Source organism: Ruditapes philippinarum, unplaced genomic scaffold, assembly GCF_026571515.1.
Source record: "Ruditapes philippinarum isolate M1 unplaced genomic scaffold, ASM2657151v2 ctg14_1_1_1_1, whole genome shotgun sequence".
Classification (NCBI taxonomy): domain Eukaryota; kingdom Metazoa; phylum Mollusca; class Bivalvia; order Venerida; family Veneridae; genus Ruditapes; species Ruditapes philippinarum.
The window spans coordinates 139286-163900 of NW_026851921.1; the positions used below are offsets into that span (position 1 = coordinate 139286).

Genomic DNA, 24615 nt, shown 5'->3' on the forward strand with positions numbered 1-24615 from the left:
TCTAAGGGAAACATAACAGAATGTTAACAATACATGGGCAAGCCTTAAGAGCAAGTTATATATGAAACATGAATTGTTGAATTTTAAAACGGTTTCCTTGCTAGGTAAAACAGAATGATAAAGTGGACCAATTTAATATTATACAGGGAAAATAATAAAAAAACAAACAATGCACTGTTCAAGAAAGTGTTCTTTATTTTGTTAAAAAAAAAACAAACTTTCAGAACAAATTTCTTGGTTCTAAAACCATCTAAATACTATCAAATAACCTAATAAAATTGTTATCATAACTCATATTAGTAACAATTCTTTTGTGTGACTAATTGCTTAGTGCATAAATAATCTAAATGATAGAAGAAAACAAGAGAAAAGTAAAGGTTGCATGTATACCAATATTGGTACTTGCATATATCTGATTTTAATTTAACTAAATGGTAAAATAATTAGCACATTCTAAATGACAAAATTAACAACGCATATCTCAAATTCTTGAACTAACATAAAAAATTAAATAAAACTAACAACATGTACACAGAACAATTTTCAGCAAGCTGTATTGTCAGTCTGTCATGATGGTTTTTTCAAAGAGTAAAATAACTGAGTTACAAAGCTTACTCTAAACATATCTATAACTAAAACTATCATTGGACAAAAGATTTATTTGTAAAAAAATCAATAAGTTATCAAGCCTTTTGACCTTATTCTAATTTTCTTTCTTAAACCCTTAAAACTGCTGGAACCTTAAGTGAACAGCCTTTGCCACCATATTGAGCCAGTTCAGCTTGCTTGCCTAGGTCTGCAGCTTGCATATAACCTTACCAGGTTCAATACTGTTAATTAAGTATTTTGATAAAAAAAATTCTTAATTGAGAGTTTCGAATTCAGTCATGTCTATTACATAAGATCTAAAAATAGCAACCTTAATGTGGCAAATACTGTCCATTACACAATATCAGTAGTGTAAGGGCTAAAAATAGAAACCAATGGCAAATGCTGTGTATTCTCTAAATATTGTGGGCATGAAATTTCATGGTTTTGTCTAAATGGACACAATTTTAGGGTTTTTAAGTATGTGGAATGTCTGTTTTTGCAAAAATAATTAAAATGAAAATGCTTTATTTAAAATAATTTTACAGCAGACGAAATAATACTATGTTGGATCAAACTATCCATGAATTCAAGTAAATTTGTGCCCATTTGAATAAAAATGATTTTGCAGTATATACATGTACCTTGTACAAAGAACTAATCTCAAGAAATTTCTACAAATAGTGGGGCATCTCTATTAACTCTTCAGTGAGTAATATGCAGAATTATAAATAATGTTTAGAGATTATATGTAGAATTATATTTAGTTATGATCATATTGTATATAATGAAATAAATAATAAATAAATGCTACATCAATGTCATGGATTGTTTACACCTTTATAAAATGATTGAATATATCACTTATAGTGGTTGCAGGTCATATAAGATGGATTTTGGTCATACATGGTGGATATTGGTCATTAATGGTGGATTCTTGTATTTACAAATGATGAAATTGATAATGTAATTAAATACAATGCAAGTTCTGATACAACATGTCTTACGCCCAACTGATGGCCATTTTTCAATAATTTCACATGTTTGAAAATTTAAAAAGCTAATGAATCATGTATGAAATGAAAAATAAAATCTTTTTTTTTCCATATTATTTGATAGCTTCACAAAAATATAGTTCTGAAAATAAAATGAACTTCTTAACAACCAATATCGGAACACCTTTACTTTATATACCGGTTAGTGTGTTGTTAGCAATACAACTTCATTGTCAGTAAGCATGTAGAAAATATGTACATGTAAGTCACATAAAATCAATATAAAAAGTACATGAGTAAAACGTAAGTGTCTAACAAATAAAATAATGTTATCTAAAATAAGTAAACAAAAGCAATATTTAATTAAGGTAAATAATTTTCACAATAAAAATAACTAAAATAAAATTTTCAATAGTTAAGATTAAAAAACAAATATGATTGATTCCTTTACAACCAGTTTAACAAGAGCTGTCCGTAAGACAGCGCGCTCGACTTTTTTATTGCTTGCCAATAAAAAAAGTTTTTGCAGTAAAAGGCAATACAAGAATCTCTGTATTTTTAAAGTGAACAATGGCCATGAGCATTAAGATATTTAGTGAAGAATTATTTTACTGAATTGTGTGATGTGAAATAGCATTAAAAGTTTCAAAGCAATATCTCAAAGGGTTAAGGCAATAAGTGGATTTTACCCATATTCAATGTATTTTCTAAGTCAAAAAGGGGCATAATTCTGTCAAAAACCTTGACAGAGTTATGTCCTCTTGTCTGTTAATGAAGGTCGTGATGGTAAACAAGTATGGTCAGTTTCAAAGCAATACCTCCAATGGTTTTGAAATAAAGTGAGGTGGTACAAAAAACTTAACCAAGCTCAATACACTTTCTAAGTCAAAAAAGGGCCATAATTCTGTCAAAAACCTTGACAGAGTTATGTACTCTTGTCTGTAGATGGAGGTTATGATGGTGAACAAGTATGGTAAGTTTCAAAGCCATACTTGTAATACTTCTGAAATAAAGTGGGGTGGTACGAAAAACTTAACCAAGGTGTGACGCCAACGCCAACGCCGACGCCGACGCCGGGGCGAGTAGGATAGCTCCCCTTTTCATAGAAAAGTCGAGCTAAAAATTGTCATCAAAAAGTAAAAACAACAATAAATAAAATATCTCCAAAAAAAGTTATCAACTAACAGTTTGTTAATAAAACTGAAAGAAACTTAACAAATAAAGACTAAAGTAACAGAAATACATGTATGAAGTAAGAAGTATGAAGCTTCATGATGTCCTTTTGAAAATAATTAATACAAGAGCAAGAAAATCTACAACGCTGAGTATTATTCTTATAAACATGTAGTAGTTAAACTAACCTATACTATAATTATTATTACAAAGCTGGTATAATGTACTTCAAAGTTTATGCACACACTGATTTTTGAATGTGAGATCAGCCAAGTCATAAGCAGTGACTCAAATTTGTAGCTAGTATGATTAAATCAGAAATGCGATACATATTACTCCTACGTTTTTAAAATAGGATTAGAAAATCAGAAAATCAGAAAATTTATGATTATATGTTAAGTTTACAATGGAAATAATAAATATGAACCTATCTTCTTACTGTTGTTTAAAATATGAGCTATTCAATTAATTAATTATTTGAATAGGGAAAATTTAGTAAATTTTGCTCATTAATTAAGAATTTATATTTTCTCATCAGAGGTCTGCCCGTATTTTAATATTTGATAAAATATAAGTTTGTATTATTAATTTCTTAAATAGGATGAAGTATAGCATAGAATGTTCGAACTCCAGTTATACACATGAAAATAATCAGCATAATTTTGATTAGAATTCACAGAGTAGCAGGTAACGTATGCGGTTTTGACTTTCCTTGTAAATAAGGTATTCACTCTGATCAAAATGACTGTGACTCCAGCCTGGATTGGGAATGGGTTTCCCCTGTGGTACCACTACTTTCTTACCATCAAGAGTCAAAGTTGTATGCTGTTTCGGATCTGAAAAAAAAAGACAAAATAAGAATAGAAACTTTTATCATAGTAAGTACCTAAAATTTCAAATTAAAATGACTTCCCAACATCAATAAAAAAGTCAAATTACATGTATTGGCAATGTAACATTAAGTTAACCAACTGTACTGTTTTTATTCGGCAATATATAGGCAAACATACTGTATACAGAGTCTTCAGAACTGTATATAATGTATATACAGTATGTTTATTATATACTTATAAATTAAATATTGATAAATGAAATGCGTTTTTTCATTTTCCGTATTTTCCCTGTAAAAATTTATTTTTCACTGCAGTGAAACACATTTTCTGTATTTTCACCGGTGTTTTGCCAGATTATTTTCTTTTAAATTCTGCCAGTACACAAAATTTAAGGGAAAGTCTTTCAAATTTTAAAGATTTTCTATAAATATATGATGGTGAGAAAACTATCATATTTCACTCGTGGCTACCGCCACTCACAAAATATTAATTTTCATACCACTTGATGAAAATAAATCATGTATTTATAGAAAGACTTGAATATCCTCTATTTAAAACACACCTTCCCAGCACATATTTATTGCACAGCACATTCTGAGCGTATATTTAACCCTCACCACACCAAATATCTAACATGGACTTGTCCATCTTTCAATCTAGACGAAACCATTCATCATTTTTAGGGAAAATTTCAAAATATCTACTGACTGGATAGAGGTCAGTACAGATATTGGTCAAACGGCACAAATTTAATGTACAGCACCTTTAGACCAAAAGGTCAATTTGCACACTCACATTTATATACACAGAATCTATATAACTGTGCTAATGTTCATTTTCCAAATTTTAAAGCACTTTTTATTTGACATACTTCACTTGTAAGTTGTTACCAATGATAAAGTATGTCAGTCATCATAATGAAATATTGAATCATTGTGACTGATCTTTTTTAAAAACGTTTTACCATGCACTGTCCATGCTTTTTAAGAAAAATACCAAGTTCAAAGACTTTTGAGGAGTTTTTTTTCATTTTCAAGCACTTTTTTATTATAGGGACTACACTGTGCTATTACACAATATAAATAGTTTACCTGGTTCAGTGTTTCCCTGTGCTATTACACAATATAGGTAGTTTTCCTGGTTCAGTGTTTCCCTGTGCTATTACACAATATAAGTAGTTTACCTGGTTCAGTGTTTCCCTGTGCTATTACACAATATAAGGGGTTTAACTGGTTCAGTGTTTCCCTGTGCTATTACACAATATAAGTAGTTTACCTGGTTCAGTGTTTCCCTGTGCTATTACACAATATAAGTAGTTTACCTGGTTCAGTGTTTCCCTGTGCTATTACACAATATAAGTAGTTTACCTGGTTCAGTGTTTCCCTGTGCTATTACACAATATAAGGGGTTTACCTGGTTTAGTGTTTCCCTGTGCTATTACACAATATAAGTAGTTTACCTGGTTAAGTGTTTCCCTGTGCTATTACCCAATATAAGTAGTTTACCTGGTTCAGTGTTTCCCTGTGCTATTACACAATATAAGTAGTTTACCTGGTTCAGTGTTGCCCTGTGCTATTACACAATATAAGGGGTTTACCTGGTTTAGTGTTTCCCTGCGCTATTACACAATATAAGGGGTTTAACTCGTTCAGTGTTTCCCTGTGCTTTTACAAAATATTAGTACTTTACCTGGTTCGGTGTTTCCCTGTGCTATTACACAATGTAAGTAGTTTACCTGGTTCAGTGTTTCCCTGTGCTATTACACAATATAAGTAGTTTACCTGGTTCAGTGTTTCCCTGTGCTATTACACAAAATAAGTAGTTTACCTGGTTCAGTGTTTCCCTGTGCTATAACACAATGTAAGTAGTTTACCTGGTTCAGTGTTTCCCTGTGCTATTACACAATAAAGGGGTTTAACTGGTTTAGTGTTTCCCTATGCTATTACAAAATGTAAGTAGTTTACCTGGTTCAGTGTTTCCCTGTGCTATTACACAATGTGAGTTGTTTACCTGGTTCAGTGTTTCCCTGTGCTATACACAATATAAGTAGTTAACTGGTTCAGTGTTTCCCTGTGCTATTACACAAAATAAGTAGTTTACCAGGTTCAGTGTTTCCCTGTGCTATTACACAATGTAAGTAGTTTACCTGGTTCAGTGTTTCCCTGTGCTATTACACAATATAAGTAGTTTACCTGGTTCAGTGTTTCCCTGTGCTATTACACAATGTAAGTAGTTTACCTGGTTCAGTGTTTCCCTGTGCTATTACACAATATAAGTAGTTTACCTGGTTCAGTGTTTCCCTGTGCTATTACACAATATAAGTAGTTTACCTGGTTCAGTGTTTCCCTGTGCTATTACACAATATAAGTAGTTTACCTGGTTCAGTGTTTCCCTGTGCTATTACACAATATAAGTAGTTTACCTGGTTCAGTGTTTCCTTGTGCTATTACACAATATAAGTAGTTTACCTGGTTCAGTGTTTCCCTGAGCTATTACACAATGTAAATAGTTTACCTGGTTCAGTGTTTCCCTGTGCTATTACACAAAATTAGGGGTTTAACTTGTTCAGTGTTTCCCTGTGATATTACAAAATATTATTACTTTACCTGGTTCTGTGTTTCCCTGAGCTATTACACAATATAAGTAGTTTACCTGTTTCAGTGTTCCCCTGAGCTATTACACAATATAAGTAGTTTACCTGATTCAGTGTTTCCCTGAGCTATTACACAATGTAAATAGTTTACCTAGTTCAGTGTTTCCCTGTGCTATTACAAAATATAAGGGGTTTAACTCGTTCAGTGTTTCCCTGTGCTATAACACAATATAAGTAGTTTACCTGGTTCAGTGTTTCCCTGTGCTATTACACAATATAAGTACTTCACCTGGTTCGGTGTTTCCCTGTGCTATTACACAATGTAAGTAGTTTACCTGGTTCACTGTTTCCCTGTGCTATTACACAATATAAGTAGTTTACCTGGTTAAGTGTTTCCCTGTGTTATTACCCAATGTAAGTAGTTTACCTGGTTCAGTGTTTCCCTGTGTTATTACACAATATGAGTAGTTTACCTGGTTCAGTGTTGCCCTGTGCTATTACACAATATAAGGGGTTTACCTGGTTTAGTGTTTCCCTGTGCTATTACACAATATAAGTAATTTACCTGGTTCAGTGTTTCCCTGTGCTATTACACAATATAAGTAGTTTACCTGGTTCAGTGTTTCCCTGTGCTATTACACCATATAAGTAGTTTACCTGGTTCAGTGTTTCCCTGTGCTATTACACAATATAAGTAGTTTACCTGGTTCATTGTTTCCCTGTGCTATTACACAATATAAGTAGTTTACCTGGTTCATTGTTTCCCTGTGCTATTACACAATCATATCCAGCTGGGGCCGCTTTCAGATGACTCTGGTTGGTGGCAACATGTTTCTCTTTTCCCAGTGCCACTTCATTTAGGAACATTATACCAGTCTTTCCCACTGTTCCAACTGTAATATAAGCAAATAATAAAATCTACTCCTAAAGGGTGTTGAGGTGTGGATAGTCAGACAAGTGACAATCCAATTTAATCCAATCCACGATTCAGCACTTGTGATTCACAAATCGAACCATGAATCTTTTGTTATCAAGACAGTCATAAAAACATGAACATTAGTTCTGAAAACATGTTTATTTGTCTTTAAACAAAACTAACATTAATTTCATAAAATATACATGCAAATAAAAAGAAGGTTTAAAGGTTGAAAACAAATCGCGCCAATATAAAATCCCACAAGCAAAATTTACTTCCAGTGTTTGGAATTCAAATGAAAATGAGGAAAAAGCAGTTGGTAAAACATGCCACGGCAAAATGACTTATACCAATGGTACAACAAACTAGTCTTATCACATTTCCAAACATTGGTGGTGGGATTCTATATTTGTGCAACTCCTTTTCAGCCATTGTTGCAGACAGGATGTGTGACGTGGCACTCATGTTTTAAATAAAACCGTCTTCGATACATGTCCCGTTCTTATAAATCTATACATAGCAACTAAAAATATTTATTAATTTTCATGTAAAAATAGTGTTCAATAGAGATAAAATGATTCCTTTTCTGAAACTAATGACTTCCTAGGCTCATTGTGTATGTTTGTTTACTTCTTGTCTTTAATTGGTGATTTGTATTTAAGTAAACTTCACATAATTCATACTCATTTTTTTTTACTTTTAAAGTGTGAGAAACAGCAAATGTGTAATAAACAAATAAGATCGCGATACACAATCTCTGGACTGACGAATATTCGTACTAGATTTTTCATTTTGATTCATGATTATCCGAGTACTCGGATAATCGCCCCAGCCCTAAAAGGGTGTAAGGTGAAACTTCACTTAGAAATAACTTAGAATTTACTTAGATTCTGAAAAAATTGGTATGATAACCTTGTGTTCATATTCTTATGGTCATACCTGGTAAGAATTATGTGCACACACATTCACCTTCATCCAATATTTACAAACACCATTCTAACAATTAAGGTACTTTGATATAATTTTTTATCAAGATTCAAATAAATATTTTAGCCATATATAGTAGCTTTACACCCTTTAACCTTTAACTTACTGGGTTTTTTTCCAAATGGACTTGTCCTTTCTTGGAACTGTGCATTATCAACTTTGGCGAAGTCAAGATAAATATTTTAATTTAACAGTATAGGGCCTGGCTTTAAACAGGTTACTGGATAAAAGTAAATAATGATTATAAGTATATTAAACTAGAACTAGCACTAAATGTGATTAATACCCCCACAAGACTGCTTCGGAAATGAGGATGTTACTAGTAACAGAATACCTTGTAAAAGAATTGAAATATAGAGTTATGGTTGTGGGCAATTAAAGATAGTTGTGGTTCTTGTATGTTGCATTTCCTTTCAATGTGGTTGGCCATTGATGAAGTTTTATTGGATTACTCTGTAATAAGTCCAGAAAGACAAGGAAAAGGAACAAAGGGCAATAACTCTATAAATACTGAAGATAGAGTTATGGTTATTGTACACTGCACTTCCTCTCCTTGCCCTTGACCATTGTATGAAGTTGTATTGAATTCCAACTACTAGTTTTAAGTTATGCACTGGACAAAAAAGTAACAAAGGCAATAACTGTAATAAGTCCAAATAGAGTTATTGTTCTTGTGCACTGCACTTCATCTCACTGCCCTTGACCATTGTATAAAGTTTCATTGAATTCCAACCATTGATATTCAAGTTATGCACTGGACAATAAAAAGTAACAAAGGGCAAAAACTTTTAAATTAGTCAAAAAATAGTTATGGTTTCTGTGCACGGCACTTCCTCTCAATATACTTGACCATTGTATGAAATAGTTTTGAATTCCAACGAGTAGTTTTAAAGTTATGCTATGGGCAAGAAAAAAGCAATGGAAAAAAAAACAAAGGGCAATAACTCTATAATTACTCTGGACAGAGTTATAGTTCTTGTGCTTGACCATAGTATGAAGTTGTTTTGAATTCCAACCAGTAGTTTTCAAGTTATGCTCCGGACAAGGAAAAGTAACAAAAGGTACTAACTCTGTAATAGTCATAACGGAGTAATGGTTCTTGTGCACTGCACTTCCTCTTATTGTGCTTGACCATTGTATGAAGTTGTTTTAAATTCCAACCAGTATGTGTTAAGTTATGCTCCGGACAAGGAAAAGTAACAAAGGACAATAACTCTGTAATTAGTCAAGATGGAGTTATGGTTCTTGTGCACTGCACTTCCTCTCAATGTGCTTGACCATTGTATGAAGTTATATTGAATTCCAACCATTAGTCTTCAAGTTATGCTTGAGGAAAATGCAACAAACCGCTGGACCGACCGACCAACCAACCACCGTGTGACTCCTATATACCCCCCCCCCCCAAACTTCGTTTTTGGGGGTATAAAGTTATATTTATCATACCAGATGTCAACAACAAAAAATATGATAATCATTATGTGATTTGCTTAACCTTAATCATTATATTACATTCCCCTCCATGTCTACAAGATCATTTAACATAAAACAATGAAAAATTCAAAAGAAATTTTTTTTAAGACAGTAGTGCAGTAATGAGTTAACTCCTTATATAATTAATAGTAGTTTGTTTGTTATTGCACTAAGGTGATGAGATGAGAAAAATACAATACCATATCCAGCAGATTTCGAGTTTTCTGACGCAAAGTAGATTCCGGCTCCGACTCGACCACCACTGTGAGGCATAATTCTGAGACCACTCTTCAAAATGGCTGCAACAACTGCGACATTAGTACCGTGCCATAACAGTTTACGATTAGTTATCTTATCATGCTCCTTAAATCTTTTATCCTGCAATTTTCAGAAAGTGTAATTGATATTTTGCTTTATCACATACTGTGCCGATTTTGCCACTCCATAAATATGGTATTGCACAGCAGTGCATATATTTTGATGTGACGTCATTTGAGTTATATAATGCTCAGTTATATAAACATGGCGTTAAGACACACTAAATGTTAGCATTATTCTATACATGTTTCAATAAAAAATGGTCCTTTTTCACTTCAAACGGTCTTTATATTTGGTATGTGATAAATAGAATATTAAATTCTTGTAAGTTCATTACTAAATTCTCATTGAATGAAATAATATAATGCTTGCCACAGGCGCAAATAATATAATTTTATTCAACTCGTTCAATAAATTCAGCATTAAACTTATTCAATATCCTTTATTTCTTCTGCTCTTTACTACAATTCATGCAGTATCCACTGTCCATGATAATCTTTCTCTAATAATTTTTTTTATGAAAATACTAAATCTGATAGGTTTTTTTTTTTCAAAAAAAGTTAAGAAAGGCAAAAAATGATATTTTAAAAAAATTTGACGAAAACTTGAAAAATGATGTTTTTAGAATTTTTTATGAAAAGCCAGAAATAATGCTTTTCTTTTTTAAAAAAAATGCTTATTTTGTATATATTTTTGAAAAATTTCTTATTTTGACACATGAATTGTAATTGTTGTCATGGACTACATACAAGAGAGAACAACAACTTCTGACCTTCCAAAATAATATTTTCAAACATAATTACCTCCCCTATTCTGCCCACTTTCCAAACATCTTTTATTTTAGCATTACCACGGTAGAAATAACCTGATCCACTAGTGTTACTAGTATATGTCTGTATTTTCTGTAAGAAAATCAATTCTTGTTAAAAATGAAAAGAATAAAACATATTTCTATTTTATATTTTTTTAAATGATAAACAAAAATTCAATATACCTGGCAGGTTACCATTGACAACAATAATGTCTTACTATCAACAAAAGTCAATCATGATACACAATAATGTAAAGTATCTTTTTTTTTAGTAAGAGAAATACACTTACTGTATTGTAGTCATTTTAGTTGTTTTTATGACATGTTTAATGATTCAATTACAAAAGCTTATTTGATCAATTATTGTAGCAATCAGAAGATTCATACAGACTTTAACAAATATATAATATATAAAAAAAACCTGCATATTTGGATAATGTATGACAATGCACCTTTTTTGTGCATTAACATTTGCAGTTACCCTCACACATATTAAATCTCTAACCCTGGGGGCTCAGACATAAAACATGTTTTCATGCTTCTGCAGATGTTCATGCATGAAAAAAGGTTTATTTGAGTTATTCTTGCATAAAAGTATGTCTTATTCGGTAATTCAGAGTTGCGTTATCTGTCTTTCGTATTAAGAAACTATTCTATCACACTTTCCAAGTGCTAGTGCAATGTTTTTTGATAGTTATGTTTCAATAATGAAACAAACAGGGCCATCATTGTAGTTTTTAAAAGATGCCCTGAGTCATGCATATTAAATAATTTGCAACAATGGCCTGTGCTCACTTAATTTTATCCATTACTGCATGTTTTCCTCTCTGTTAATGTATACCGGGTGCCGAGTTTTATGCAAGAATACACTATAATACTGGTTCATTTAATATTATATACATATATAATGCATTACCTTAAATTCATCAGATTTTTTGTCCACAAGTTCGAGGTCACAGTTCAGGAGACCATATTCTACATCGATTGGATTAGGAAGCATATCACCTTTCTAGAAAATTAGAGGGGAAAATAATATAACATTCTAATAGCAATCTGAAAATTATATAACATCATAACAACAAAGCAAAAATTCTAAAATGTTATAACAATAGGAAAATCATATAAGATAAAAACAATGAGAAAAGCATATAATATAGTAACAATGGAAAAAGCATATAACATAATAATAATAATGAGAGAAAAGCACATATTAACATAATAACAATAAGAAAATCATATAAGAAAATAAAAATTATGAGAAAAGCATATATTAACATAATAACAATAAGAAAATCATATAAGAAAATAAAAATTATGAGAAAAGCATATATTAACATAATAAAAATAAGAAAATCATACAAGATAATAATGAGAGAAGCATAATTCTTATAACACAATACAATGAGAAAAGCATTATAACATAATAATAATGGTGAGTAAAGTATAGAACATCTAAATAATGAGAAAAAAGCATATAACATACTGGTAATAACAATGAAAAAAACATAACTTTATATGAGAAAATATTCAATAAAATGGTGACCACATGTTCCCTTGAAATGAATTCCAAGAGGATAAAAAGCTAAAAATGTTCCACAAACATACAAAAATGTTCCAAAGACATACCATTAATCATTCATCATACATGTTCGGAAAATCTAGAATAAAACACTTGATTTCTAATTCTAATCAGTCATACTACCAGGTGACATTGTGATATTGCAAAATAAAATAAAGAATGAAGATTTTAATCCGGACGGATAATTCTTACCTCGGCTTCCATCTGCTTGTCTTTTTCCTTCTTCATACTTTGAGCTATCTCAATATCACCAAGTACCTGAAATTGTAAAAACAATTTGTGATTATCAACATGTATGTACATGTATCTTCCTTATTATATCAGTTTATACATATAGCCCAATGGAGGGTTTTCATAAGGTTTTTGTAAGGAAGCAGCTGTTGGCAAAAATGACTGTCACAATACTTGAAGAAAAAACAAACAAAAAAAAAACAATTCTTTATTGCATGTGATTTAACCAGAAATGATCACCTCAAATTCAAACTTATTCAAAGAAAACAACATTAAATGACAACTAAAGTGAAGAAAAACTTTAAAGTTTCTTATGCAGTATTTGTGCAACTTCAACAGGACATTTGAAACTGGAGTCATATGAGCCACGCCATGACAAAACCAACATAATGGGCTTGTGACCAGCATGGATCCAGACCAGCATAGGCATCTGTGCAGTCTGATCAGGATCCATGCTGTTCTGTACATAATAGAGTTGGTAAGCGAACAGTATGGATCCTGATCAGACTGCGCAGATGGGCAGGCTGGTCTGGATCCATGCTGGTCGCAAACCCATTATGTTGGTTTTGTCATGGCATGGCTCATATGATGACTCAGGTGAGCCAGACAATGTATTGAGTATTAAATATCTCTAGATTTATTCTCTTGCAAATCACCTGCACATTTCTTAACCACTATCTGAATTACTTTTCAGGTAATTTATTTCAACTACATGTACATGTAATTTTATTACTAAACCTTTTTCCCTAAATAAAACAACAGAAAGATCCTTACCAGAAGCATATCCATTCTTTGTCTAAGTTTTTCAAGGGTGTTTATTGGGGGAGGTACATTACGTCCAAAATCATGGGGAATAACTGTGTAGAATTTCGATGAGAGTTCATTAATATTTCCCTTCCCTTTCTTGTCCAGCACTTTCTCAATCTCGTCAAGAACTTCAAAACCTTTTGCAATTTGTCCTTTACTCAATTTTCCAAGTGGCATTTTCTTCACATCTAAATCAAAAGGAATTGTTTTACATGCCTTTCTCATTTTATAAAAAAGCACTTACAATCCTCCTCTCAGTTTTGTCATAATATAATTCAATTTCAATAATTTGCAGATATAAAAATTTAAGAACCACTGATCTCCTCCACTACTTCAAACTTCCCTCCTATAACCCCTCAAGGAAGAACCCATAATCTCCTCCATTACTTCTAACTCCCCTACTTTAACTCTTGGGGGGAAAAAACCATGATCTTCTCCACAACTTCAAACTTTCCTGCTATAATCCCTGGAGGAAAAACCTATGAACTCCTCCATTACTTCAAACTTCTCTGCTATAACCCCTGGGGGAAGAACCCATTTTCTCCTTTATTACTTCAAACTTTCCTGCCATAACCCCTCGAGGAAGAACCCATAATCTCCTCCATTACTTCTAACTTCCCTACTTTAACCCCTGGGGGAAGAAACCATGATCTTCTCCATTACTTCAAATTTTCCTGCTATAACCCCTCGAGGAAGAACCCATAATCTCCTCCATTACTTCAAACTTCCCTGCTATAACCCCTGGGAAAAGAAACCATGACCTCCTCCATTACTTCAATCTTCCCTGCTATAACCCTAGAGGGGAAGAAACCATGGTCTCCACCATTACTTCAAACTTCCCTGCTATAACCCCTGGGGGAAGAAACCATGATATTCTCCATTACTTCAAACTTCTCTGCTATAACTCCTGGGGGAAGAAACCATGATCTTCTCCATTACTTCAAACTTCCCTGCTATAGGCGTAACCCCTGGGGAAAGAAACCATAATCTTCTCCATTACTTCAAACTTCCCTGCTATAATCCCTGGGAGAAGAAACCATGATCTCCTCCATTACTTCAAACTTCCCTGCTATAACCCCTGGGGAAGAAACGATGAACTCCTCCATTACTTCTAACTTCCCTGCTATAACCCCTGGGGGAAGAAACCATGATCTCCTCCATTACTTCAAACTTCCCTGCTATAACCCCTGAAGGAAGAACCCATGATCTCCTCCATCACTTCAAACTTTCCTGCTATAACCCCTGGGGGAAGAACCCATGATCTCCTACATTACTTCAAACTTTCCTGCTATAACCCCTGGGGGGAAGAACCCATGATCTCCTCCATTACTTCAAACTTTCCTGCTATAACCCCTGGAGGAAGAACCGATCATCTCTTCCATTACTTCAAACTTCCCTGCTATAACCCCAGAAGGAAGTACCAGGATTTCCTCCATTACTTCAAACTTCCATGCTATAATCCCTGGGGGCAGAACCCATGATCTCCTCCATTACTTCAAACTTCCCTGCTATAACCCCTCGAGGAAGAACCCATAATCTCCTCCATTACTTTCAAACGACCATGCTATAACCCCTTGGGGAAGAACGCATGATCTCCTCCTTTACTTCAAACTTTCCTGCTATAACCCCTCCATGATCTCCTCCATTACGAGAAAGAACCCATATGATCTCCTCCATTACTTCAAACTTCCCTGCTATAACCCCTCGAGGAAGAACCCATAATCTCCTCCATTACTTCAAACTTCCCTGCTATAACCCCTGGGGGAAGAACCAATTATCTCCTCCAATACACCAAACTTCCCTGTTATAACCCCTGGAGAAAGAACCCATGATCTCCTCCATTACTTCAAACTTCCCTGCTATAACCCCTGATGGAAGAACCCATGATCTCCTCCATTACTTCAATCTTCCCTGCTATAACCCCTGGGGGAAGAACTCATGATCTCCTCCTGTACTTCAAACTTCTCTGCTATAACCCCTGGGGGGAAGAACCCATGATCTCCTCCATTACTTCAAACTTTCCTGCTATAACCCCTGGAGGAAGAACCGATCATCTCCTCCATTACTTCAAACTTCCCTGCTATAACCCCAGAAGGAAGTACCCAGGATTTCCTCCATTACTTCAAACTTCCATGCTATAATCCCTGGGGGCAGAACCCATGATCTCCTCCATTACTTCAAACTTCCCTGCTATAACCCCTCGAGGAAGAACCCATAATCTCCTCCATTACTTCAAACGACCATGCTATAACCCCTTGGGGAAGAACGCATGATCTCCTCCTTTACTTCAAACTTTCCTGCTATAACCCCTGGGGGAAGAACCCATGATCTCCTCCATTACGAGAAAGAACCCATATGATCTCATCCATTACTTCAAACTTCCCTGCTATAACCCCTCGAGGAAGAACCCATAATCTCCTCCATTACTTCAAACTTCCATGCTATAAACCCTCAAGGAAGAACCCATAATCTCCTCCATTACTTCAAACTTCCCTGCTTTAACCCCTGGAGAAAGAACCCATGATCTCCTCCATTACTTCAAACTTCCCTGCTATAACCCCTGGGGAAGAACCCATGATCTCCTCCATTACTTCAAACTTCCCTGCTATAACCCCTGAAGGAAGAACCCATGATCTCCTCCATTACTTCAAAACTTCCCTGCTATAACCCCTGAAGAAGAAAAACCATGATCTTCTCCATTACTTCAAACTTCCCTGCTATAACCCCTGAAGGAAGAACCCATGATCACTTCAAACTTTCCTGCTATAACCCCTGGGAAGAACCCATGATCTCCTCCATTACTTCAAACTTCCCTGCTATAACCCCTGAAGGAAGAACCCATGATCTCCTCCATTACTTCAAACTTCCCTGCTATAACCCCTGAAGGAAGAACCCATGATCTCCTCCATTACTTCAATCTTCCCTGCTATAACCCCTGAAGGAAGAAACCATGATCTTCTCCATTACTTCAAACTTCCCTGCTATAACCCCTGAAGGAAGAACCCATGATCTCCTCCATTACTTCAAACTTTCCTGCTATAACCCCTGAAGGAAGAACCCATGATCTCCTCCATTACTTCAAACTTTCCTGCTATAACCCCTGAAGGAAGAACCCATGATCTCCTCCATTACACCAAACTTTCAAACCTTCATTTAATAACTTCTTACATAAGTCAGCAGTAACGACAGTAGAACCATCAACCTTCTATAAACTAACTTCATTACTTCCAAACAACAACAATAATACTGAAATCCCTTCTATCTACAATGGACAATTCCAAATTCAAAGCAGGGGAAAGTCCATTAAACAAAAATAGCAGTAAGATCATCAAGCACTACTGACATAAAAGACAACGAAGATACTGTTTATATGATATCTGTCCAATACTTACTCACTAATATTCTAACACACATCTAGTTAATGGTTTTAATATGATCAAATGTAATTTACAGGTTTTAGACAATGCCAAAACCCTTCATAAACTCTATGAAAAAGTACCCATGCTTTACAATACCTATATCAAATTTCTTCATACAATCTTTAAACATGTCATTGTCAAAGAGCAGTTTTAGGAGTCCTTGAGTGGTTTTGTCCAGTTTACTGCCTGCAACTTTTTTTCCTGCTGTTGACAAACTTACTGATGGTCCCTACAATGTAAAATAAAACATATTTAGTGTCATCAGTGTTGTTAAAACATTTATATACTGTCAACAGTCTTGTTAAACCACTAATGATGTAAACACTAAATCTGCCAACAGTCTGGTTAAAGTACTTATACTGTATACACATCCATGCAGTCTAACCAGGCTCTTTAGTGTCAGAGGACTATCATTAGCTATTTTCTTCATGATATCCCCAAAATCAATAATGGAGAGTTTCATGAATGCAAGCTGGCCATGTCCATTTAAAATATTTAATAGGTGAACAATTAATACATCCACTAACCATTGGCAATCCTCATTTACTTTGTAGTTTTAGGTCAAAGCAATTGGGCTGGCATCAATTTCATTTCTAATGCTTGACCTTTGACATGTTGATTTTGTAATAGCAACAAAAATGTCTTCTGCTAAAAATAACAATATTTCTTTAATCATTTAAAAATGTATGAGTCTGTCAAATTATTTTGAGCTTAAACCTGTGTGACATGTACAGAGCAAGACCAGGTTTTATACCTTTGACTGTTAAAATTTAATATTTATGATACTGAACTCCCTTTATTTACTAATGGACTATCCCAAATTCAAAGCAGGGGAAGTCCATTACATAAATTCAGCAGGGTATGTAAGGGTTAACTTACAGGAGCATCATCTTCATCATCATCTGCCATTTCGATCAGAGTGTATTTCCCTGCCACAGGATTAAATGAACCCCTCTGGGCCCAATTGTTCTTTGTCTTGTCCTTGAACTTCTTCTCAAAGGCCTTAACAGCAGAAGCCAAATCTGTGGGCCCTGTCAATGAATTGGCCCCTTTTTCACCCTACAAAACAAATATTATGAAAATCATGTGAATATGAAAGAGTAAAAATCCTAAATTACAGTACAAATTAATAATTCATTTGACATAGAATTTTGTGAATATTCATGGTTTAAAAGCAAATGCAGATTTTAGGCAGTTTTTTTTAAAGCAAAACATGTATTGTAATAGCTATGATGCAAAATTCAAGTGGAGACGTCCATCCTGGTAATTCTATAATTCAGTGATTCAAGCAAAACATATGGTACATGTACTTCCTCTCTTGGCCCTGAAAACTACATCTTACTTTCTATACTTATATCCTTAAAGTTTTTTAATGTGTAGTTTTTGATGAGAGAGTGATAATTTACAACACGATGTCCAAACAAACAACATGACATCATATTAATGCATTACACACACTCGAACCCAACATTGGACTGACATTGGATTTTCATTAAAAATGGAGGTATTTCAATTATCAGAATTCAACATCTATTAAACCTTTTTTGTTTGGGTTATAGTCATAACACCATCACAGTAGAGGCCATATGGTGACATTCCAGCTTTACTGGTGACAGAAAACCTAAGATGCTTCTCCCTGTAATATTCAGGCACAGTTGGCACTGCAGTAGAACCATTAACATTTCTTAAGCTAGCTGAATAGTTTCCTTGTAATATCAAACCTAACTTGTGACAAAAATCAAACCAGTTCCCAATATGTTGTTTCAATGTAACAGTATGTATGTACTAATGCATGTTACCAAGGTGACACTACTAGAACAACACTATTCTGACACTCACCACTCGTCCCCATCTATTCCATGTATAATATGAACCTCCATCTTGTATAACTTGAATCACATAGAACTTGTTGTTGTTGTGTCCAATGTTGGTCTGGTTCAACATACAATCATAGTCATCCACAATCTGAAACCAGTCAAAATGTTTATAGTCAGACAGAGATAAGCAAACCAGTCTAAAGGAAAATAACAGTCCAATGTTTTCCAGACTAAATATTGTTATACATGTACAGTATTGTGGCAATCAATATACTTTTTTGACTTGTAATAAAAAAAATAGCATAATTTTGTCAAAAATGCAATGAAGAGTTATGAAACTTCTGAGTATATTGTGACCATTAATATTATGTTTCAGGTTTAAATATATGCCTGTACTGGTTTCAAAGATATAAAGGTAAATCAAATAGTACAAAAAGGATGGGACAATGCAACTTGACTTGGAGTTGCAGGGTTTTCGTTACTAACAGATTGGCGGTCTATATCATCAGATGAAATGCTGATGAAATTTGTATTTTCAGCCTATACATTAAAATATCCCCCTTGACCCTTGGCCAAATCGGTTGTTTTCATTGGTACACGTTCCCTAAATAAGATCAACATGAAAACCCTGAGTTGTATATATGTATATATACAATGTACTTTCAAGGTTTCCCATTTGGCACGAAACTGAAAAATGAAGACCTGTTGTTCTTCTCCCTTTCCAGTTATCAGTTTCATTGAATAACACAGTACCCTTAATTGTTTTTCAGTGCAAATTATTGCTTTTCTATCCTAAGATTACTGGAGTGACCAATTTTCTGCTCAACTATATAGTTCTATTTTTTCTTCTTGTTCTCTCCACTTTGTTTTGTTTGTTTGTTTGATTGGGTTTTACGTTACACCGACACAGTATTATATAGGTCATATGGCGACGTTTCAGCTTAACTGGTGAAGGAAGACCTCAGGTGACCTTCTGTGCATTATTTCAGGCACAAACGGGCACCTGAGTAGAACTACCATTTTGTTTTTAAAGGAGCATGCCTCAAGAGTCATGCTTATTTTCATCAAAACTAAAACTTTTTAAATCACTTATTTAAAAGTAAAATATTGTCAAGTGAACAAAATAAGTAATTCACACATTGCAAACAACACTTAAAATCTATGAATATTACCAAAACTAGATCAGAATATACAAAAATAGCCTTTTCTGCATGCACTGGAAATATGGTGATAAAAACTTCAAAATCAGTCATTAATTACATATGAGATGTAAATTTATTTTTTGAATTTTGGATATTTTTTTCTTTTCTGAAAATTCTAGTACATTTTTCCCTAGGTTGATTTTCTTGAAAATATTTTAGGCATGCAGCTTTAAAGCATTTTAAATGTTTAATCAGTAAACTAGCAATTGCTTATTATAGACTATATACATGTAAGTTATGGATAGTCTAGCTAGCATATCTCACAAGTTGCTAATTACAGCTTTGATTACAACACAGTCAATATTGGTAGAAACTGAATGTATGCTGCATTGTTTAACAATATTTTACTTACCTAGTGACTGACGATAAGCTACATACTGATATAATTGTATGTATGTCTGAAAATTGACAAATACTGAATTGAATTAAGAGGTCAGTAATAATGGATTTACACTTAAACCTATCAAGATATGAATTTACCATTAATCTGTCTTAATTTTCTTTCTTTTTTTAATTTTATTATCTAAGTACTTGTATTTAGCATGATATAAGGTGGTTTCCATGCTAATTTTTTTAGCAGGACTTGTCCATCTTCCTATTTGAAAAAGGTCATTTTTAGGAACAAAATATGTACTAACTGAATAAGGAACAGTGCAGTCCATGGCCAGATGGCAAAGGATAACCTTGATCTGCAATGACAGGGATTTTTTTTTGTTTATTTTATAGCCAATATTTGGTCATATTCCCAATTGAAACTAGAACTCCGCGAGCCGGATGTGTTGCCTTGTGAACAATATAGTTTAGGAGAAATGGCCAGGACAAGAATGAAATATGAAAAATAACAAAGGGCAATAACTCAAAAAATAACAAGAGCACCGCTAGGCGGAGCATTATATGCCCGAAAGTGTTTTTTTTATATTAAGGATGAAGCATTTGTAAGACATTACATAAATTAAATAAAGTATTACCTCCTTCCAATAGCAATCCTCCTATAAAGTTTGAATATTGTGGGCCAAATAGAAATTAAGTTATGCTCCGGAAACTGTTTTCAGTTTTAAAGTAATAGTGACCTTGACCTTTGACCTTGTGACCCCAAAATCAATAGGGGTATTCTACCCAATAGGGACATTCATCCTATGAAGTTTGAACACTGTCGGCCACATGGAACTTAAGTTATGCTCCGGAAACTGTTTTCAGTCTTAAGGTAAAAGTGACCTTGACCTTTGACCTTGTGACCTCAAAATCAATAGGGGTCTTCTACCCACTATGGACAATCGTGCTATGAAGTTTGAACACTGTGGGCCAAATGGAACTTAAGTTATGCTCTGGAAACTGTTTTCAGTTTTAAGGTGATAGTGACCTTGACCTTTGACCTTGTGACCCCAAAATCAATAGGGGTCTTCTACCCAATATGGACAATCATCCTATGAAGTTTAAATGTTGTGGGCCAAATTAAACTTAAGTTATGCTCCGGAAACTGTTTTCAGTTTTAAGGTGATAGTGACTTTGACCTTGTGACCCCAAAATCAATAGGGGTCTTCTACCCAATATGGACACTCATCCTATGAAGTTTGAATGTTGTGGGCCAAATTAAACTTAAGTTATGCTCCGGAAACTGTTTTCAGTTTTAAGGTGATAGTGACCTTAACCTTTGACCTTGTGACCCCAAAATCAATAGGGGTCTTCTACCCAATATGTGCAATCATCCTATGAAGTTTGAATGTTGTGGGCTAAATGGAACTTAAGTTATGCTCCGGAAACCAAATTGCTAACGGAAGGACGGACGGACGGATAGACAGACAGGCGGACGGACGCCACGGGGTATAACATAATATGCCCGAAATACTTTCGGGCATATAAAAAGTGCAGAGTTCCGGTTCTTGTGCACTGCACTTCTTATCAATAAGATCTAATTTTCATCCTATGAAGTTTCAAGTCCATAGGTTTTATAATTAATGAGAAATGGCATGGACAAAAACAAAGTATGAAAATTAATAAAGGGTAATAACTCAAAAATAAGAAGTGCAGAGTACCAGTTCTTGTACATTGCACTTCTTCTTAATGAGACCTATCATCCTATGAAGTTTAAAGACCATAGCTTTTATACTTTAGGAGAAATGGCCTGGACAAAAATAAAGTATGAAAATTAACAAAGGGCAATAACTCAAAAAATAAGAAATGCAGAGTACCGGTTCTTGTGCACTGCACTTCTTCTTAAGAAAAAAATCCAAATTGAAAGTTACAAATAAAAATATTGAAAAACCAATTCTAAAATCTTTGAAAATAAGGACTTTTTCATTGTTGTGGTGCTTAAATGTTTGAAGATGCCAAGTCCTAGACAGAGAATTTTTGCATTCATTTAATCACTGCAAAATTTAAGTCATCCATTTTTTCCCAATTTTTAACAAAACATTGCTGAAATTCCAAATTCCATGGGTATGGGTCATGTTCCCAAAATCCTGGAAAAAAAAAACCTGACTGATGGCATGCATGAATACAGTTGCCACCAGCAAGGTATTAATGTAAATATAAGGGTTAAAACAGGAAACATAACAAACCTCTCCTGAGCCTAATGTGCAACAGGAATCAATTTTATGAGATTTTTTTCCTCCTGACTTTTTATCCTCTGCTTTAAGCGCTGCAGCAGCATCTTTCATCGTCTTTGGGGTGGCAGGCGCTTCTGTCTTAGCCTTCTTACCTCCCTTGGCTCCTGCACCAGCGGCTTTCCTTTTTGGTGGCATCTGTTATAAAAATTTGCTGCTTATAGCTTGAAATTGCCTAGTTTATAAGACAATGGTTTCTTTAAGGGTTTTAAGTGAAGATATCACAATACAAAAAAAAAACATAAACAGTTTATCTATAATTAACCAACAAACTGGTCTTTAAAAATATAATGTTTTTTTTTAAATATAAAAATTTATCAATGTTATTTCTTTTAGAATCATAAGTACATTAGACATCAACATGAGACCAATTATCTAGGTGGTATATAGTTGCTTGTTTTTAAACAAAAATTTATGTAAAATGTGTATTCAAAAAAATTTTTTTTTTATGTCATTCAGTATCTTTAGTTTATGCATCTCCATTTACATGGGTACTCCCTAAATCAATGACTGGGATGATGCACTGATAACTAGAATGTAAAATAAATAAGTAAAGTCTATAAATGACCATTTAATTGTTATGTATTAACTATTTACAAAATTAAAGCCATTGCAGAATCTGTTTATTGACAAAGGGGTATGGCTCATTGAATGTTAACAAAATATGTGTTTGATGGTAGAAAACATTAATCCTAAGTCAGAAATGAATTCTAAGTCCATTCCCATTGCACCACATCACGGATTTATCAGATTTATATATAAATCTGTGACTACATGTATATACTAATTAATGGGTTGTAATAGAATGCGAAATGGACTCCATTTCGCGAAATGAACTTACCGCCTACGAAATGGACATTTGTTTGTTTAACCATGATGAGTAATATTATTTTTATTAATTTATGTTTAACATATGACATAAAACTACAGATTGAACCAATTAAAATTACTATTTTCCTATTTTATAGTCATATTTCTGAAAATAATCTGGCCTCTACGAAATGGAGTTTTCGGCCACGAAATGAAGTTTTCGCTTACGGAATGGACATTAAAATTTTGCTTTACAAATTATGGTGTAACTGACATGTCACAAAGGGTATCTTTTCTATTCACTTACGTTTATTCTGGGACGACAAAAATATTTTTGTCCCAGGTTAAACATATGATATAAAACAGAATCTTTCTATTTGAAAGACCATGTATAAAACACTGAACTATGTGGCATTATTATACGATTATTTTCAAATGTAAAAGCATAAATAATGAAAAAAATATTAACAAAATTGTTTAAATAGTAATTTCATGTCATATATCACTTGTTCATTATTAAAAATGATATTAAATAGTACACTTAAACCAAAATTAAAGAGACAAATGTCCATTTCGTAGTCGAAAAGTTCATTTCGCGAAATGGAGTCCATTTCGCATTCTATTACTACCGCTAATTAATATATATTAGTTTATAATAGTGTAATGGGAATGGACTTAGAATTCATTTCTGACTTTGGATAAATGTTTTCTGCCATCAATATATTAGTATATAGTGCAATGGACTTTTCACTTAGAATTCATTTCTGACTTAGGATAAATGTTTTCTACCATCAAACACATATTTTGTGAAATTCAATGAGCTGTACCCCTTTGTTTATTGACTTATAACATTCAACAGTTCAATTCAAAAGCACCGACAACTTTATATCCATGCCATTTCCAGACTTTTCCATGATACGTATAATTTAATAAAATTAAAAAAACGCTTAAGACTGTACTAAATACGACCACGGACAATAATTTGCCAATTACAGTCCGTGGTACGACAGTACACGAGAACGATTCAAATTATGTGTTAATTTGATATCGGGAATAACTTATATTAAATAACATGTCAACTTATTTGCATAATTGTCTCATCCTACACGTAACAATTTCATATTAAAACATAAGGAATAGACACTAGAAAATTGTACCCTTTTCAGTAATCCCGATTTTGCACAGAATGCTTACCCAGCAACTTGGAGGTGTATTTTGTTTACCTATCTCTGACAAGTAGGGGCTCGCCCATTTTCAACCAATGATTTTTTGAGGCTCTTTTAAGGTATAAATTAACATGAGAATATAGTAAGAAGCGTATCACATTTATTTTTTTTAAAACATGAAGAGAATTTCGTAATTTAATAATATATTTGTCCATCGTTAAAAGAAATAGATTGTCAGTTTTCCTATTTCTTTTTAATGGGGGAAACAAACCCCATTAGGTCCTTTTCTCTTTCGCA

General features: G+C 33.6%; 1 protein-coding gene across 1 annotated transcript; it reads right to left on the reverse strand.

Annotated features, from left to right (window-relative positions):
• Positions 1–3410: 3410 nt before the first annotated feature.
• Positions 3411–24485, reverse strand: LOC132742702 (protein mono-ADP-ribosyltransferase PARP3-like). The gene is made up of 12 exons (XM_060731171.1): positions 24311–24485; positions 22298–22480; positions 18560–18685; positions 17600–17779; positions 16817–16949; positions 13269–13489; positions 12456–12521; positions 11601–11693; positions 10677–10775; positions 9756–9933; positions 6932–7075; positions 3411–3592 (listed from the first exon to the last, which is right to left on the reverse strand). Exons 2-12 carry the CDS (start codon positions 22478–22480, stop codon positions 3423–3425), a joined length of 1593 nt encoding a protein of 530 aa, XP_060587154.1. The 5' UTR covers positions 24311–24485; the 3' UTR covers positions 3411–3422.
• Positions 24486–24615: the final 130 nt, after the last annotated feature.

Coding starts and splice junctions, on each gene's coding strand:
- LOC132742702 (XM_060731171.1), bottom strand. CDS start 22,480: ATGCCACCAAAAAGGAAAGCCGCTGGTGCAGGAGCCAAGGGAGGTAAG. Junction 18,686..22,297: donor GCACATTAGGCTCAGGAGAG/GTTTGTTATGTT, acceptor GACTGGTTTCAG/ATTGTGGATGACTATGATTG. Junction 9,934..10,676: donor AAGTGGGCAGAATAGGGGAG/GTAATTATGTTT, acceptor TGAAAATTGCAG/GATAAAAGATTTAAGGAGCA.